Source organism: Silurus meridionalis, chromosome 8 (assembly GCF_014805685.1).
Source record: "Silurus meridionalis isolate SWU-2019-XX chromosome 8, ASM1480568v1, whole genome shotgun sequence".
Lineage (NCBI taxonomy): Eukaryota > Metazoa > Chordata > Actinopteri > Siluriformes > Siluridae > Silurus > Silurus meridionalis.
Genome location: NC_060891.1, coordinates 25870379 through 25887965, shown reverse-complemented (window position 1 = coordinate 25887965; position 17587 = coordinate 25870379). Strand labels below are relative to the sequence as shown.

General features: G+C 42.0%; 1 protein-coding gene across 1 annotated transcript in view; it reads left to right on the top strand.

Moving 5' to 3' along the window:
• Positions 1-17587, top strand: part of asap3 (ArfGAP with SH3 domain, ankyrin repeat and PH domain 3) — a 49914-nt gene that overhangs the window by 27578 nt on the left and 4749 nt on the right. Inside the window, exons 9-21 of the mRNA XM_046855428.1 lie at positions 2456-2542; positions 2636-2745; positions 7836-7905; positions 8010-8097; positions 8758-8806; positions 9020-9186; positions 9906-10039; positions 11549-11640; positions 12480-12660; positions 13538-13623; positions 13821-13936; positions 16258-16325; positions 17372-17479. Coding sequence (XP_046711384.1) covers positions 2456-2542; positions 2636-2745; positions 7836-7905; positions 8010-8097; positions 8758-8806; positions 9020-9186; positions 9906-10039; positions 11549-11640; positions 12480-12660; positions 13538-13623; positions 13821-13936; positions 16258-16325; positions 17372-17479 — 1356 coding nt within the window. The remainder of the gene's footprint in view (positions 1-2455; positions 2543-2635; positions 2746-7835; positions 7906-8009; positions 8098-8757; positions 8807-9019; positions 9187-9905; positions 10040-11548; positions 11641-12479; positions 12661-13537; positions 13624-13820; positions 13937-16257; positions 16326-17371; positions 17480-17587) is intronic.

Genomic DNA, 17587 nt, shown 5'->3' with positions numbered 1-17587 from the left:
TGAGCCAGACGTTAAACATTTAACACCCTAGCAGGATGGTTTGGCCGACAAACAAGGAAGAATGATTATCTGGAATTTCACTCCATAGTGCAGTGTGTGTGTGTGTGTGTGTGTGTGTGTGTGTGTGTGTGTGTGTGTGTGTGTGTGTGTGTGTGGTCTTTTCTGCAAAAGGAAGTAGTCTGAATTATTAAATCTTTGGACAATTTCAAGAAAAAGATGTAGGTCTGGGTCTGAGACGGCGACGCTCGTATGCATTCTTCTGACCTGAAAAGTTCTTGTCAGTTCCTGTGATTTTGGATAATGTCGAGAAGAACTGGGCATGAGAAGTTCTTTTTAACTATAGCGATTTTGAACTCGTAACTTGAAAAGAATTCCAGGACGAGTGTTAATGCAAAGGTCTCTCAACGCTGAGATTATGCGAGGAACTCGGAACTCATAAAGGGGGACATTTATTAGAACATCTTGAACATTGCTCTACTCATCCCTCCATCCTCTGCCACTTCTTCACCGATTGCTTTGTCCTCTACCACTGCTCCACTCATCCCTCCAACGAACTTTCACTTTATTTCCGAACAGCTCACTAACAGTCTTCAAACATCCAAACTCCTGCCTATGTGTAGTAATAAAACCAGTATCAGAATGTATTTATGAATAGAGACTTCAAAGCACATTTGTACGTCTCTCTGGAAAACCGGGTGTCTCCCAAATTCCATAAATGTAAATGAAGTAAAAGGAAACTTGATTCTAGAATCAAAAACAATTCTAGAGTAAACAGAGTTCATCAACACCGCTGCCAATCGTAAACTTAAAAGAGCATTCTAGAAGACGTCGGAACGTTTTCTGGGAACAGTGTGGCGATTCCCGAATCTGTAACGTCAAAAGGGAACTCTACAGTGGCGACGTTCTAAATCTGCGTATTCATGACTATTAATTCGCCTTGTTGTGTAATGTCATGTCTGCGTGCCTAAGCCTCTACAGTATTACATAATATCGGACAAACAGCCTCTTAAATAAAATCCTGGTATTCTTCCAGACTCCCGGATGATTATTTTTTTTCTCGCTTCCTTGTGAGGTTCAGGCATGTTCCAGCAGATCCGTTGTTTTGCATTAAAAAAAAACTGGTTTGGGTGAAGCTCATAAAAACACGTTCTCACGAAGAGACTTGCGCTCTTTCGGTTTAACGGGTAGAAGTATAAAGGTTGGGCTGTGTCATTGGATAGAAAGAAAAAAAACAATGCAAAATGGCCTGAAAGTTGCCTTGTCTTGAGTTCCCAGATCTGATGTCGAATTAATGTTCATATTGTTTCCCAACTGGCCTCTAAAAAAGACAAGAAAGTGACTGTGAGGGGAAAATATTTTTCTCAGCAATCACACGCACACACAGAGAGAACAGGCCATGCCAAAAAAAACCATTCTATTTCCCTGAAATGAAAACATGGTTGGTGGTGAGGTTGGTGAGCTCAATACACACCTTAAGTTTCATTCCTTGGAATTTGACTTAATATCACCATGATTGATTATTTAGAAACGAGTTTATTAGAGAAACAGCACATGTAGGATGTTTTGGAGACAAGGTGAGGGAGGTGAGATTGAGATGGTTTGGACATGTGCAGAGGAGGGACATGGGGTATATCAGTAGAAGAATGCTGAGGATGGAGCCTCTAGGAAGGAGGAAAAGAGGGAAGACATGCAGGTAGTTGGTGTGAAGGAGGCAGATGTAGAGGACAGGGGGCATGGAGACGGATGATCCACTGTGGTGACCCCTAATGGAAGAAGCCAAAAGAGGAAGATGATGATCACCGTGATTGAATATATATCATTTAAAGTACTGGGACGCCTGATCTTTTCAGCCAAACGAGGTGCTATCAACGTTTGCACACCATCACCTTGAAAGTAGTCCCCTTGTACAGCGATACTGCGTTCCCAGTGTTCCTGGCACTTCTGGATTGTGTCCTGGAAGAATTATTTTCGAAACACGCCGAGCTCCTTCTGTGATTCGTGCCGGATCTCCGCAACGGTGTGGAAACGAGCTGATCTTCATCTTCGGGAAAAGGGAAAAATCCGCAGGAGCCGAGTCTGGCGAGTACGGTGGGTGCGGGTACGGGAAGTGAGATCACGATGTTTTCAGCGAGAAACTTGCTTGAGAGGAGAGCTTGGTGGCACCATCGCACGTAGTCAGAAGATGCAGATGTGGTAACGCCTGTGGTCAGATTAGCATTAGTTTCAATGTCTGTTTCAATGTTCATTGTCAAAGGACAATGTCTTTTAGCACACTGACTTATGAAGATCGGTGCTTCCTGTGACTGTGCGTTTAGCCTTCTGCTCTGAATCTCACAGAGATCTTCACAAAATCGCTCCAGAATCTAGTGGAATTTGGATCTTTCCAGAAGAATGGAGATTATACCAGCATATGGGGAGTGCTTTTAAGAAATCTTGAACTTTGTTTTGTGTGTAGGTTCGACAGGATGAGGACGAGCAGGTGAAGCAGCTCTCTCAGCTCCGTGACTGCCTCAGGAGTCAGCTACAAGTGGACGGTAAAGAGGTAATTCCATCACACAACATAACTCACGTTTTTGAAGATCGTGAAATCAACAATGATGCTGATCTCTTTTTTTGTTTTGTTTTTGTTTTTAAGGATTACTTAAACAGGAAGAACTCTGGTCACGGCTACAGCATCCACCAGCCCCAGGGCAACAAGAAATACGGCACCGAGAAATCTGGCTTCCTGCTCAAGAAGAGCGACGGGTGAGTCAGAACATGGGCTGAACCACAATCGCAAACTGTTCTGATGCACTAATCACTATTATATCGTATACGCTGCAACAACTTGCCATGAACAGATTTGCATTCAAGTCTCCATCAGAAACAGTTGATAAACTCACCAGGCTCATTTTTGAGTCTGGTTTCTTCCTCATACCATCCCAGGGCTTTTTTCTCTCAAGACAATGTCTATTGTTAAAATTGAATTGCAACCGTTCACATTTCCACCTTTATGCAAAGCGACTTACAACTGAGCAGTTCAGGGTTAAGGGCCTTCCTCAAGTGCTCAGCAGTGGTAGCTTGGGTGTGCTGGGATTTGAACTTGTAACCTACCAATCCAGAGTCCAATTCCTTAACCACTGAGCCTCCAACTCCCATCATCATCTTTCAGCTCCCATATACAGTAATCAGTCTGGAGATCCAAATGTGGCAGTCAACAGTGAAAATCTCATCCACTGATTCTTGTCTGATATGAACTACTTAACTTGAAAACGGTTTTGAAGCAGTAAAATAAAGTCTTTCATGGAAATCACTTCCGTGGTGGATATATATATATTTAGAAATGGCAGTGGTTCAGTGATTCAGAGCCGTGGGCTGAAAAAAAAAATGTTGCGTTACAACAAACATTATAGTGAAATGAAAGTTCCCTCTTATTTACGATAGAATCATATTTGGAAATACAGGTGAAGCCCAGATTTAACGAGGGAGATGTGTTCCGATGATCTTATCGTAATATCGTAAGTCAAAACATGGCTTTGCCTACCCAGGAGTCTCAGCCTGTTAGCCTTCACTTACTTTTCAAGCATTTCTCTTATAAAAACAAACGGCCAATAAAACCTATAAAATCGTATAAAACTGTAAAAGAGATTTATTGTAACTTAAAGATGAAAAATAGCATCTCCATGCAGATCTCCAGGTCTCTGTTGTTACTCCGCCTGCAAGAATATTTTCCACATTGCTGCTTCGTAGAAATCGCAGATAAAACTACTTTTTTGCCTGTCCATTTTTTTCCTTGTTTTCCTTTTTCTTTGTAAACAAAGTCTAGCTATAAACAGCTGTTTGTGCCGAACTGAGAGCTGCATTACTTCCTGGTTTGTTACACCACGTGCTGCTTCGACCAGTAAGAGTTTGTAAAGAGTACCGTAAGTTCCGGATTATTAAGCGCACCCAAATATAAGCCGCACCCACTGAATTTTAGAAAGATTTTTATTTTGAACATACATAAGCATGTCTACACTAAAACTAATGAACTTTACACAGGCTTTAATGAAAGACAGTGTCTGTTACACGGCTTGTTTCTAAACAGTAGCTACCAAGAAAGTCATTGTTCACTGTCTTCCTCCTTCCTTTCACAACTATTTCTCTCGGGAGTCATTTAGTTTCCATAATGCTACTGGCTGGAAATAATAGGTGGTGCATTATAAACGTCACCTGGACACCTCTTTTGCTGTTTGGTTTTTACTAGCAAGATGTTGTTTTTTATGGTTTTTCTATAAGTTATTCCGAAATAGATAAACACAAACACCAGCCGAAGTTCTGTGACCTAAACAAAAGAATAACCATCCAAATTTCAACACTATTGTTTTTTTGGAGCAAAAATGCTTTACGGCATGTTGTTCACTGGACAATTATCTTTCCTAATAAACTGGGATGAGCAGCAGTGGATGTGTTTGTGACTCATATTTACAATAATAATGTACGTAGTGCATTTTTTTAATGCATGTTGTTGTTGTTGTGTACTGCTCACACACATTCAGCAAATACATTCGTTATACGTTTTCCATTGAAAAACACTGACCTGAATTTGCTGCTTGAGGTTTAGAGCTTTATAATGATGTATAGTTAGTCTTGGTTACTCTTCTCCCTATTTATTTAATCTATTGCTAAACATTAACACCTGAGAACACTGGGATATCGGTTGCACTGGCAACCCTCTGACAACTAAGGTTAAAGAATGGTGATCAGTACGGGGTGGTAATACTGCGATGCGTTAATAATTGAACAAATTACATTATATAATTTGGTAAAAACAGAGCAATTTACGCTACCGTAACGTACGAATGAATTAGTATTTATGTATGTTATAGCGGGGACGTGGACGAGCGCTGGATCGCGAATGGAGGGCGAAGCATACACTGCTACGGCGGTAAAATAATTGTAAAATTTTGACGTATCGCCGTCATAAGATTGAAAAATTCAGTCGAACTATCACAACTCGGATTATCTGTAGTTAGGGAAGGTGGTAGCTTAGTGGTTAAGTTGTTGGACTCTGGATCTGAAGGTCATGAGTTCAAATCCCAACCACATCAAGCTGCAACTTTTGGGCCCCTGGGCAAGGCCCCTGACTTCAGAGTTGCTCAATTGTATGAATAAGATAAATGTATGTCGCTCTGGATGAGGATGTCTGCCAAATGTGAGCGAGACGTCTGTGTGCGTGTTGGGAAATCGCTAGAATGTTCTTTTGCAAACACACTGCTTCATTTGTTCTGTCAGATCTTTTTTTTTTTTCCTAAGCCAAACACTGACGATGGTGTATGTTGGCTCGGTCAGTGACCAGGGGAAGACGGGGGCTGCACATGGAAGTGCAGTGTGTTTTAAATCTGTGTGTGTGTGTGTGTGTGTGTGTGTGTGTGTGTGTGTGTGTTGGAGTGTGCGCATTTGCTGCTATGATTCAGCTGTTCTTCATTAAGTCTGGTTTGACCTCCGACTCTGTGTAGACGCGAATGTTCAAATCCGAATCGCCTGCAAGTTTGCTCACTCAGATAACGTTTACATTTATGGCCCTCGGCAGATGCTTTCATCGAAGAGTTTCCTCCTTTATGCTAAAGAGCAGTTAAGGGCCTTGCTCAAGGGCCCCACAGTGGCAGCTTGGTGGTGCTGGGATTAGAACCGTTTTGGTGCTAATTTCTAGATTTAAAAAAAGACACACACTTTCTCACTCTAAGACATTCATTCAGAGGTGTTAGTCATCAGGAGACACCCCCAGTTTACATCTCCAGTTTTATCTGGTTCCTGTGGTGCCTGTGGTGTCTCCCCAGGCCTTCTTACCACACCTACGTACATCATTATCCGACTTGTGCAACACCTCACAAAATCTAGTCAAACCTAGATTTGGCACGTTTTTACGCTGGATGCCCTTCCTAACGCAACAGTCCCCACACTAAGAGTGCACTGGCTTGTGCAACCCTAATGGCTGGGTTGGTTGGTGGTATTGTATAATTTCCTGAAATAAAAAGAGCATTTCTAATTCAGTGTGATCGGATTCTTAATGAGTTGGATGAAGAACAATTGAGAAATAAGTGTGCACTTACTTTTGCCCTCGTATCAGCCCCAGTCTGTCTGCCTCTGCTTAATGAAGAGCGTCTTGTTTGGGGTAAGCGGTTAGAAGGTAGGAAATGTGGTTTGACAGACTTCCTTTGACTTCCTCCCAGGAAAATGTAGTCCAGATGTGGAGAAAGAATAAACAGTGACTCATCAGGACATACTGGTTTCTTCCAAAACATGGTTACTGTTTTTTTTTTTTTTTTTTCCCAGCTTTTGATGATTGAGGTTGTAAGAGATGGCAGTGTTTTTGAGTCTGAGAGCTGAGCTGTGTTTCATGTGTTTAATGTTCAATGCTGTAAAAGGCTGAGCTTTCAATTAGGGCTGTGTATTGAAAAGAAACTGGTGATACGATATGTACAACGATACAGGAGTTGCGATACTATACTTTGCGATACTGTAAACAAGGCGATATATTGGGATATTTATAAGAAGAGGTAGTGAGCAGCAGTATGGTTTCATGCTGAGGAAGAGCACCACTGATGCATTATTTGCTTTGAGTATGTTGATGGAGTATAGAGTTAGGTCAGAAGGAGTTGAATTGTGTATTTGTGGATTTAGAGAAAGCGTACGACAGGGTGGAGAGAGGAGTTGTGGTACTGTATGAGGAAGTCAGGTGTGTGAGGGTGGTGCAGGACATGTATGAGGACGGTGTGGGGCAGTAGGAACAACAGACTGGTTCAAGGTGGTGGTTGGACTGCATCAAGGATCGGCTCTGAGCCCTTCCGGTTTGCAGTAGTGATGGACAGGTTGACGGACGAGGTCAGACAGGAGTCTCTGTGGACTATGATGTTTGTGGATGATATTGTGATTTGTGGTGAGAGTAGGGAGCAGGTTGAGAAGAGCCTGGAGAGGTGGAGGTACATGCTGGAGAGAAGGGGAATGAAAGTCAGTAGGAGTAAGACAGAGTACGTGTGTGAGAATGAGAGGAGGTGCAGTGGAGGGTGCGGTTGCAGGGAGAAGAGGTGGAGAAGGTGGAGGAGTTCAGGTACCTGGGGTCAACAGTGCAAAGTAATGATGAGTGTGTTAGAGAAGTGAGGAGAAGAGTGCAGGCAGGGTGGAGTGGGTGGAGAGGAGTGATTTGTGATAGAAGAGTATTTGTGAGAGACAGTGGCATTGAGTAAAAGACAGGAGGTGGAGCTGGAGGTAGCAGAGCTGAAGATTTTGAGATGTTTGTTGGGAGTGACGACAATGGACAGGATTAGAAATGAGTTTATTAGAGGGACAGCGCATGTAGGATGTTTTGGAGACAAGGTGAGGGAGGTGAGATTGAGATGGTTTGGACATGTGCGGAGGAGGGACATGGGGTATATCAGTAGAAGAATGCTGAGGATGGAGCCACCAGGAAGGAGGAAAAGAGGAAGAACAAGGAGAAGGTTTATGGATGTGGTGAGTGAAGACATGCAGGTAGTTGGGTTGAAAGAGGCAGATGTAGAGGACAGGGGGGTATGGAGACGGATGATCCGCTGTGGCGCCCCCTAATGGAAGAAGCCGAAAGAAGAAGTTGTTACACCCATTCGTTTCGAAAGCAGTGTCCCCAGGAAACAGTTGGATATTAACGCTAACATTAGCGACGTGCTCTTATGTTAGTACGAAACATGAAACAACTGCCCTGAATCTTGTATAAATTAAAAAACTATGTATCGATATTGCGTTTGTGAAAATCAATACAGTATCGCCAACAAAATATTGCGATATCTACGTGTAGTGCTATTTTTTTTAAACCCTTACGCCTTTGTGTCTTTATGTACCAGAATCAGGAAAGTGTGGCAGAAAAGGAAATGTGGAGTCAAATATGGCTGCCTGACCATCTCTCACAGCACGGTGAGGCTCCAGCATCGCTCTGTCTCTTTCTCTTACTCTCACACACTTCACTTTGCTCTACGTTATCATTTACATTGAGCTTGTATTTGTTGTGTGTCTCTCAGATAAACAGACCTCCAGCCAAACTCAACCTCCTCACGTGTCAGGTTCGGCCCAATCCTGAGGAGAAGAAGACGTTCGACCTTGTAACTCGTACGTCCACCTATTCCTAATTTGAATATGCACTCGTTGGGCAAAAAAGTATTGGGACACCTGATTTTAGAATCAGAAAACACGTAGAAAAAAATGCATGACAAATGATTTTGTGTTTTTGCAGAGAAATCAAACAAATTGTTGCATATATATATATATATATATACACACACACACAGACACACACACACACAGTGTGTATAATATATACACATTATATCATGTAAACTGTTCAACCATGAACAACTTTAACAACTTTAATTTATGTATTTATTTATTTACATTTTATACCAATACCCAGTAGTAGTAAAAATGTATATATTTATCAGTCATTATAATTTAGCTACTATGTAAACCCGAGTAAGTGTGTGTGTGCCTGTGTGTGTGTGCCTGTGTGTGTGTGCCTGTGTGTGTGTGTGCGCCTGTGTGTGTGTGCGCGCCTGTGTGTGTGTGCGCCTGTGTGTGTGCCTATATATAGAAGAGAGCTTTGTGTGTGTGTGGTAATGAAAAACAGTTGTTGTGAAGGGGCTTGTCCTGGCTTGGTTTTTCCTCCTACATTCTCTTTGCTGTGTTTTATCTCCCTTGATATTCTCACCGTGTTCACACACACATACTCTCTCTCTCTCTCTCTCTCTCTCTCTCTCTCTCTCTCTCTTCCAGATAATCGCACATATCATTTCCAAGCAGAGGATGAGCAAGATTGCATAATGTAAGGATTGCTTACAACATACCATTATATACCCATATACCCCCAAACACACACAAACACGTACACAGTACTGTTCTCAGCTCTAGAGTCTGTTTGGGGTGGTATTTACTGTGGACTCCTGTGACACTAAGCACCACAGATTGTAAGCTGAATGTCAGACTGTATGAAGAATGTTTTAGTTGCTGAATTTATCCTCTTTCCTTCTTTCTGTAGCTGGGTGTCTGTTCTTCAGAACAGTAAAGAGGCGGCTCTAAACACGGCTCTGGGAGGAGATCAGCTGCAGTATCCGGGCAGCGGGCTGCAGGATCTGGCACGTTCCGTCATCTCGGGGCTGAGAAATCTTCCGGGCAACGACACGTGCTGCGACTGCGGCGCTCCGGGTAACGGCTCATATTCACATCCAGCCTTGTCCCTGCGTTATTTCTCAACATTTCTTCCGCTTGTAATTTCTGCATACAAACGTGCAACCTGGTCCATCCCTCAAAACTACCAGAATTATAACATCAATCTCTTCACTGTTCCTACATACACTCAATGGACTTTATTTGTTTGTGGACACTCGTCTATAAGATCCGTATGCGCTTTTTTCTTACATCTCATTCCACATTTAGTCCCTATTTGCAGTTATAATAACCTTCTGGGAAGATGTTCCATTAGATTTTGTGGAGATTTATTCGGCCACATGGGCGTTAGTGAAGTCAGGTTCATTCAAGATCTTCAACTCCATGGAGTTCAATCTTCATGGAGTTGGCTTTGTGCACAGGGGCATTTTCATGTTACGTGATCCTGCATCCAAAAACTTTCTTAACAATCGTGTGCCTTCAACCTTTTTTGGAGGAACGTCCACGTGGCTGAAAAAGTCAGGTGTCTCACTATTGTGTCCGTGTGAACAGAAGGTCTCAGGAATGCATTTTTTCCTTTCAGCTCATGTTGACCGTTAAAAGCTTTTGCTATATGGGATGTGATCAAACCGATGTAGAAAAGAAAGATGGAATGAATGCATGTGATGGTGCAGGTCTTTGAATCTCTCCCTATCTCCGTCTCAATGTCCCTAAATGTCGTTTCAAGAGGATCCTAACCCACCTTGTGTCTCCTGCAGAACCCACCTGGCTTTCCAGTAACTTGGGCATCCTCACCTGCATCGAATGTTCAGGAATCCACCGGGAGCTCGGCGTTCACTACTCACGGATTCAGTCACTCACTCTCGACATGCTCAGTACATCTGAGCTTCTGGTAAACGCTCACACACACACACACATACACACACACACACACACACACACACACACACACACACACCTGCTATACACTTTGTTACCTTCCAGCATCGTGTGCAGATCTACTGAGATATCTGGGAAATTTATTGAACAGTTCTCGATGAAAACACAAGGATTTGTGTAGTGTATAATGTTAGCATGGTGAGGTCTTCTGTGTGGAGACGTTTATGGAAGGAGTCTCCAGTGTCAGCACTTTGTAACCGGTCAATGGTTACATTGGTAAAGCTCAAGTGGTCATTGTTTTTTTCCCACATACATTATTTTAAATTGATTTTCAAATTAATGGAAGAATTACACCAACCCTGTTAGTTGGTAGGAAAAATGGGCGAGCGTAAGGATTTTAGTGAGTTTGTCTAAGGGCAAATGTGTGAAGTCTAGACGTCTGGGTCAGAGCGTCTCCAAAACTGCAGCTCTTGTGGGATGTTCCTGGTCTGCAGTGGTCAGAATCTATCAAAAGTGCTCCAAGGAAGGAACAGTGGTGAACCGGCGACAGGGTCGTGGGAACCCGAGGCTCATTGAGGAGCACGTGAGGAGTGAAGGCTGGTCCATGTGGTCCAATCCAACAGAAGAGCTCCTGTAGCTCAAACTGCTGAAGACGTTCATGCTGTTAATGATCGATGTATCACGCAAAAAGGGGACCAACACAGTAGTAGGCAGGTGGTCATAATGTTAGGGCTGATTTGTGTATTTTGCAAATGTTTCACAACAATGAATCAACTAACCAACTAACTAATAAATGAACAAACTAATTAATGAACTAACAAGTTAACCAACTAATTAACCAGCTAACCAGCCAACCAACTAAATAAATAAATAAAACACCAGGTCATAGTATTGGTATGCACTTCTATTCAAACATCCCATTTCACATTTAGTCTCCATTTGCTGTTATAATAACCTCCACTCTTCTGGGAAGATGTTCCACTAGGTTTTGGAGTGCTCTTATAGAGATTCGTGTGAGATTCATTCAGCTACAAAAGTGTTAGAAATCAGTCAGGGACTGATTGAGGTGAAGAGAGAAGGTTCCTGGGGTGCAGTCAGCATGAAAAATTAATCCCAAAGGTGTTCATTAGGGTCTACAGCAGGAGATCTTCCAGTCCAACCCATGTAAAGGATATGTTCATAGATCCGACTTTGTGTACATCTGCATTTTAATGCTGGAACAGGTTTGGGTCTTCAAGTTCAAGTGAAGGGAAAATCCCATGCTATTGCGTCCAAGGACATCCTGTACCAATGTAGGCCTTGAACTTTGTGGTAACGGTTTGGAGAAGACCACCATGCAAATGTGGAAAAGTCAAGTGTCTCAAGTGACCTTAATTGGTTGGCTTCTGTATGTAATGTAATAACGCATGTGTTTGAGTTGTGGGGCCAAACCCAGGATCGGTCTTCAGTCTATAATCAAAATGATCCAAAAACGATAGATTTGACTTTGACTTGATTTCTGCTCTTTTTTTTCCCCTTTCAGCTTGCAGTGAGCATCGGTAACAGCAAATTTAACGACATCATGGAGGCCAACCTGCGTGATGACTCGGTGAAACCCTTACCACAGAGTGACATGTGAGTTTCACAACACGCTCCATACTGTGCTGCAGTGATGATCAGGAGGATCAGGACGTTTATTTCATGCTGTTTCATGAAGTCACGGAAGTGGTTTTTTTGCCAATTTTTGTATTTATTTACTTTGTCGGCTGCTTAGTGAAGTAAATCGGTTGCCAAATGTCAAGGATCCAAGCATTTGATTGCACTTTAATTGGTAAATGGAGGATCTGCAGTGTTCCTGCAAGTGTTGGCACCCTTGAAGAACTTAAAAAAAAAAAAAAAAAAAGCTCAACCTTTACTTGACACGTAAACGTTACACTAATGCACCATGAAATTAATTTTTTTCTAAGTCCCGGTTGTTAGGAAGTTCAGAGCGCAGGATCAGCCTTGATCTGGCGCCCCTGGAGTCAATAAGGTTATAAAGTGGCTTAATGCCCGCGTGTATTATAATGTGCAATCTCTCATCCCACACTATATGGACAAAAGTTTGTGGACACCTGACCGTCCCGTTCTACATTGAGTCCCCAGGTACTGATGTACATTCATCCCACAAGTGTTCAATAGGGTTTAAGAGCTCTATAGAGCATTAGATCTTTCACTTGAACCCACGGGAGTCACATCATCATGGAGCACAGAGGCAATGTCATGCTGGAGCAGGTTTGTGTGTCTTAGTTCAGAACCACAGGCTGGAAAAGTCAGGTGTTCCAATACTTTTGTCCATGTAGTTGAAGCCTATTGATCGGCTTCGGACGTGTCAAAGATCAGTGCTTTATAAGTGAGAAATAGACTAAAGACTGACCCTGGTTTGGACAGACGTATAAGTGTGTGTGTTTGTGTTTTACGCGTGCTTGTGCTAGGAACGCGAGGAAGGAGTACATCACGGCGAAGTACGTCGAGAGGCGTTACGTGTTCCCGAAAGAGCACTCGGAGCCCCTGCGAGCGTACGACGCGGTGAAATCCAGAGACCTGATGTCCCTCCTGCAGCTGTACGCCGAGGGAGAAGATCTGTCCAAGCCCACAGTTGTACCTGATCAACAGGTCTCTACCACATACATGCACCTGAGCTTCGTACCTACCCCCCAAACAAACACATTAAATAGTAAATACATTTTAAATAGTCATAATTTTAAATGATTCTTTTATTAAATAGTAATATTTTATAGTGTATAGTGTAGCTTTTGGTCTCCTTTCAGATGTCCAGTGCTGGAATATGAGACTCTGATATACACCATATGGACAAAAGTATTGGGACACCTGACTTTTTACAGCCCAAATGGTCCACACAGATTTAGAGACACACAATTGTACAGGACACATTTAAATGCTGTAGCGTGAATGAACGCTGACTGCACCCCAGGACGTCTCACGTCACCGCCATCACTTTTTGAGGATGAATGGAAATCTCCACACAGTCTTATTATAAAAGCAAGTGGAGAATAAATGTGGAACGGGATGTTTAAAATCCATCCTAAGGTCACGTGTCTATATACTTTTGTTCAAATAGTGTATTTTGGATTCAAATCCTTATGTGGAGTTGTGTGTGTTTGTGTAGTGTTTACCATGGTATTAACATCTCAGAAGCTGCTCTTAAATGCCTTTTACTCGGAGTCATTCATTAAAGCCAGACGTCACGAGGCTGCGTCGTCTCCTTCCTGTTTTGATCGTTGTCTTTGTTTCCCGTAATTCCACGTTTCCTCCTCTTCTTTCATCTGTAATTGGATCCGCTTCACCTCCCCTGCGATGAACGACCGATTCTGGTTACGGTTTTAAATCTACTACCGCGAGTCAGAGTTCTGAGGATTTGATCACGGAAGCAGGATTGTTTTTCCGCAGACGATCCTAATCCTTCGAATGCCGTCCGTACGCCCGTCTCCTTCTCCCATTCATGTTTGCTGTGTTTGTCTGTCTTTCTCAGGCTTTGAAAGAGACGGCTCTCCATGTGGCGGTGCGTTTGGCCGAGAAGAGCTCGCTGGCCCTGGTTGATTTCCTCACACAGAACTGGTGAGTTGGTGTGTGTGTGTGCATGTATGTGTGTGTGTTGCTGTTTAGTCTGATTGTGTACATCTTGTAAAACCCACGTGGGGTTGGCAAAATTGTTGAGCTGTGTGTGTGTGTGTGTGTGTGTGTGTGTGTGTGTGTGTGTGTGTGTGTGTGTGTGTGTGTGTGTGTGTGTGTGTGTGTATGTTTGTTTCTGACAGTGGCTGTCTGGAGAAGAAGACAGTGGAAGGAAACACAGCTCTTCATTACTGTGCCATGTACAATAAACCAGAATGTCTGAAACTGCTTCTGAAGGGGAAAGCTACTTTACACACAGGTACATAATCATCTACACACACACACACACACACACACACACACACATACACACTTGCACGCACATTTACACCTACATTCGAAGAAACAGTGTGACTGTACATGACAAAACTGTAGGACATGCAGGACAAATAAAAGGTCGCATTCGTTACAGTTCTTTCGTTCATCCTTAGTAATCGCCCAATCATGATCGCAGTAAATTTAATTAGGGCACTAGTTTGTTTCAATTTTGAGGAAATTTGGGTAAATATAAACACATTTACATCCTTCTACATTTCCTGTTCATCCTTGTTCTTCTTCTTCACTAGCTAAGATGACTTGAATGATGTAGTTGTGGTTGAGGAACTGTCAAAGCCAGAATACTCAACCATGCAAAATTATAACAAAAAAATTCCCAACTTTGAATATTTCATCGTAAGAATATAGATCAGGGGTTCCCAGTACATCGATCGCGATCTACCGGTAGTTTTGGTAGATCGCATGATATTAAAAAAAATATATTTATTTACGCATTTTTATAGTAGGTAGATCATTTTGACATTTGTAAACAATAACAAAAACATGCGTTTCTGGTAGCGCCATTTTGAAATCACGGAGCTGCCTAAAGAAAATGACTTGCACATACTTTTTAATCTCCAGCTAAAGCAAAACAGTTAAGATATTTACAATAAGTAAAACTAGCTAACGTGGAATTACTGGACCCCTCAAATCAGACATTGAGGCGACAACTTTTTACTCAGAACGTGAAACAATTATCTGAAGTAACGTATCCAGACATGTATCATTTATCTAGTTGAGACCGAACGCATCTACACGAGAGAGATTAATTGTAATCTGTTTGCCTACAATTACTTCTTAGCGAAAAAGTAGCGAGTTTAACTCTACTTGGTTTGTTGCTAAGGTGACGGGGGGGGTTATTAGTGTGCATTGCACTTGCATGGTAAAGACTGTATTTATTTCCTAATTATACAAATTACAGCCCACAGAACGTTTATAAATGAAAGCTTTTTCATTACAAATCAAAACGCTAGCTATATGCATATAAAAACAATTACGGAGTCACAATGCTAGCTCAACATACTTAACTAGTGAACATATACAAATACAAATTAATTCAGTCATAATAATTCTGTTACAAAAACATTGTTTACTTACCAGAGATTGAATTGTAAACGCCGGCACAAACGCGAAAATCCATGGCGAACAAATTAATAGGTCTCAACAGCGCCACTTGAACTCATTATTACCCGTGTATTACATATCAACCGAAGTTGATAGTCGGTATCAAGACTTCTGTTTTTACTGGCTGCAATCCAGACATCACGTTGTGTTTTTTTTTTTTTTTTTAAATCGCAAACACTTTTAATTTCCGACAGCAGGTTAGTTCCTGACCTGAGAGAGCATCCATCCAGTGAACAACATGGTCCTAGTTTTCATTTTCATTTTAAATCGCAAAAAGAAAAACTCTCAATATCACTGTGCATAAACCATCTCCTGCTGGTGTTTCGAATGTGCGCGTTAACTAACCCGAAACGTCCCAGGACCAAAGACGTCCCTTTCTTACATGAACGTACGGACGTTGAAATGTTCTTTACCAGCGTAACAAACATTATGATTTAACACAACTTGCTGTCTCGATTGCCAAAGAGATGAGGCGCTTTTCTTCACTTCGGATCCGCCTGATTCATCCCGACGCCCTATCTCTGAGTGGAGTTCTCTTCAACTAAAGACCACTCTTTGCAGCTGGGGATGGTTCTACATCAACAGCCTAAAGATCTGTGAAGTTCCTGAGCACCTCGAGAACTTTGAGGATGGATTTGGACTGTAATTAATATAAAGTCTGCTACAAAGGCTCTGGGCTGCTGGTTGCATAAATATAAATGAGGATGGATTTCATGTGGAGTCTGGTTCCTCTCAAGGTTTCTTCCATCTCAGGAGGTTTTTCCCTTCCACTGTCATGAGCTTAATCATTAGGGATAAAGTTAAAAGTAACAAACTTATAGGCACTAAACTCATGCATTTCAACTTTATAACCTCTTTATTTCAGAACACTACAAAACAATGTCCAATGTTGAAAAGCGCTAAACAGATAAAACTTAATCGAATTAAAATTTATTTTGTCATTATAGAAGTACCAGTGTGCTGAATAACACATTCAGATTGTAAAAAATTGTGATCTGATTGGATCTCGTGCAAAAATATGATAATGTTAATTCTAACCCCACCCCTTTTTCATGATTGGGTGTCGATAGCGATGCGAATCCAATCTGTACTGTATGTAACGCTGTGGTTTATTGTTGTTGTCTGTTTTTCGTTTTATAGCAAACATGGCCGGAGAGACTGCGCTGGACATCGCCAAGAGACTGCAGCACACACAGTGTGTCGACTTGGTGTGTTTAATCCCATTACATACACTAAAAACAGGAAACACAGGTTGAGGGACTGTCAAAGAATTCTTACACCTTAATCGTACTGATCTTTCTTCCTCTGGATGTTTATATTCTAGTTTTTCTAGTAGTGCAAATGAAAAAAAGATGAAATTATACCAGCGTTCTTATCCTGTTGTGTCTGCAGGAAGTCACAGCTCTACCTCTGCCATGTTAATCTGTATTCTATGTGTCTCTCAGGACATGTCCCGGTCTCCTTAGCGTTGCGATACGTCATTTTTACGTAGTCTACATATCAACTATTGGTCACAAATGATTGCTCTCTTTCTATATAAACGTATAGCACATTTATTAATAATTAGATATAAATAAATCGCTTTTTACATATGCAAATATGTATTAAAAAAACCAACTTTTTAAAATCGGCGTGTCACATTGTTCACTTTTATGGCGAGGCCAATGCGAGTTTGCGGGGGTTTTTTTTTTCTGAGGTGAACTGTTACTGGTAGTTTATATTAAAAAAAAAAAACCTGTCTGGTTTAGGCCACACCCACTACAGGTGTAAATACAGATACAGGTAGCAGCATTGCTTTCCACTTCGTTGCGTCCTGTTTGTGTCATTGCGGGAGTTTTGAATCAGACTGAATGTGGATCGCTTGCCTTTTTTTTTTTTTCTTTCTCAAATTAAATCAAAGTTTCATCTTCAGCACACTGACTCGTATTAGTGGCCACCTGCTGCTCTGTAAATACCAGCTGGTGCTTCACTGCTGCGCTCCATGTTGACTCAGTGTCATAATGTCCACAAAGTGTCTTCACTGCTGGGGTCAGGAAGTGTGTTTGTGTGTTTGTGTGTGCGTGTTTGGATTGCAGCAAATCCTGGTTTAAACGGTCACTCTCATTGCATGGAAAAGTTCAGTTTGTACTCAAAGATGTCAACCTTGGGTGAAAACATTATAATAGAATATAGTTTTAATTACTCTTCCGTGTGTGTGTGTGTGTGTGTGTGTGTGTGTGTGTGTGTGTGTGTGTGTGTGTGTTTATGTTCCCAGCTGGAACTGGCTCACAGTGGGAAATTTAACTCCCAGATCCATGTGGAGTACACGTGGGAGATGCCGCAAGAGTTTCTATACGACAGCGAGGACGATCTGGATGAGAAGGTGAGTGAACATCACGCCATCTTCAGACATCGGCACCATTCCTGATGTAGAATCTGTAAACGCTGACCGCATTAGTACCTAGAGGTCGACAGATTAATCGGCACTGAT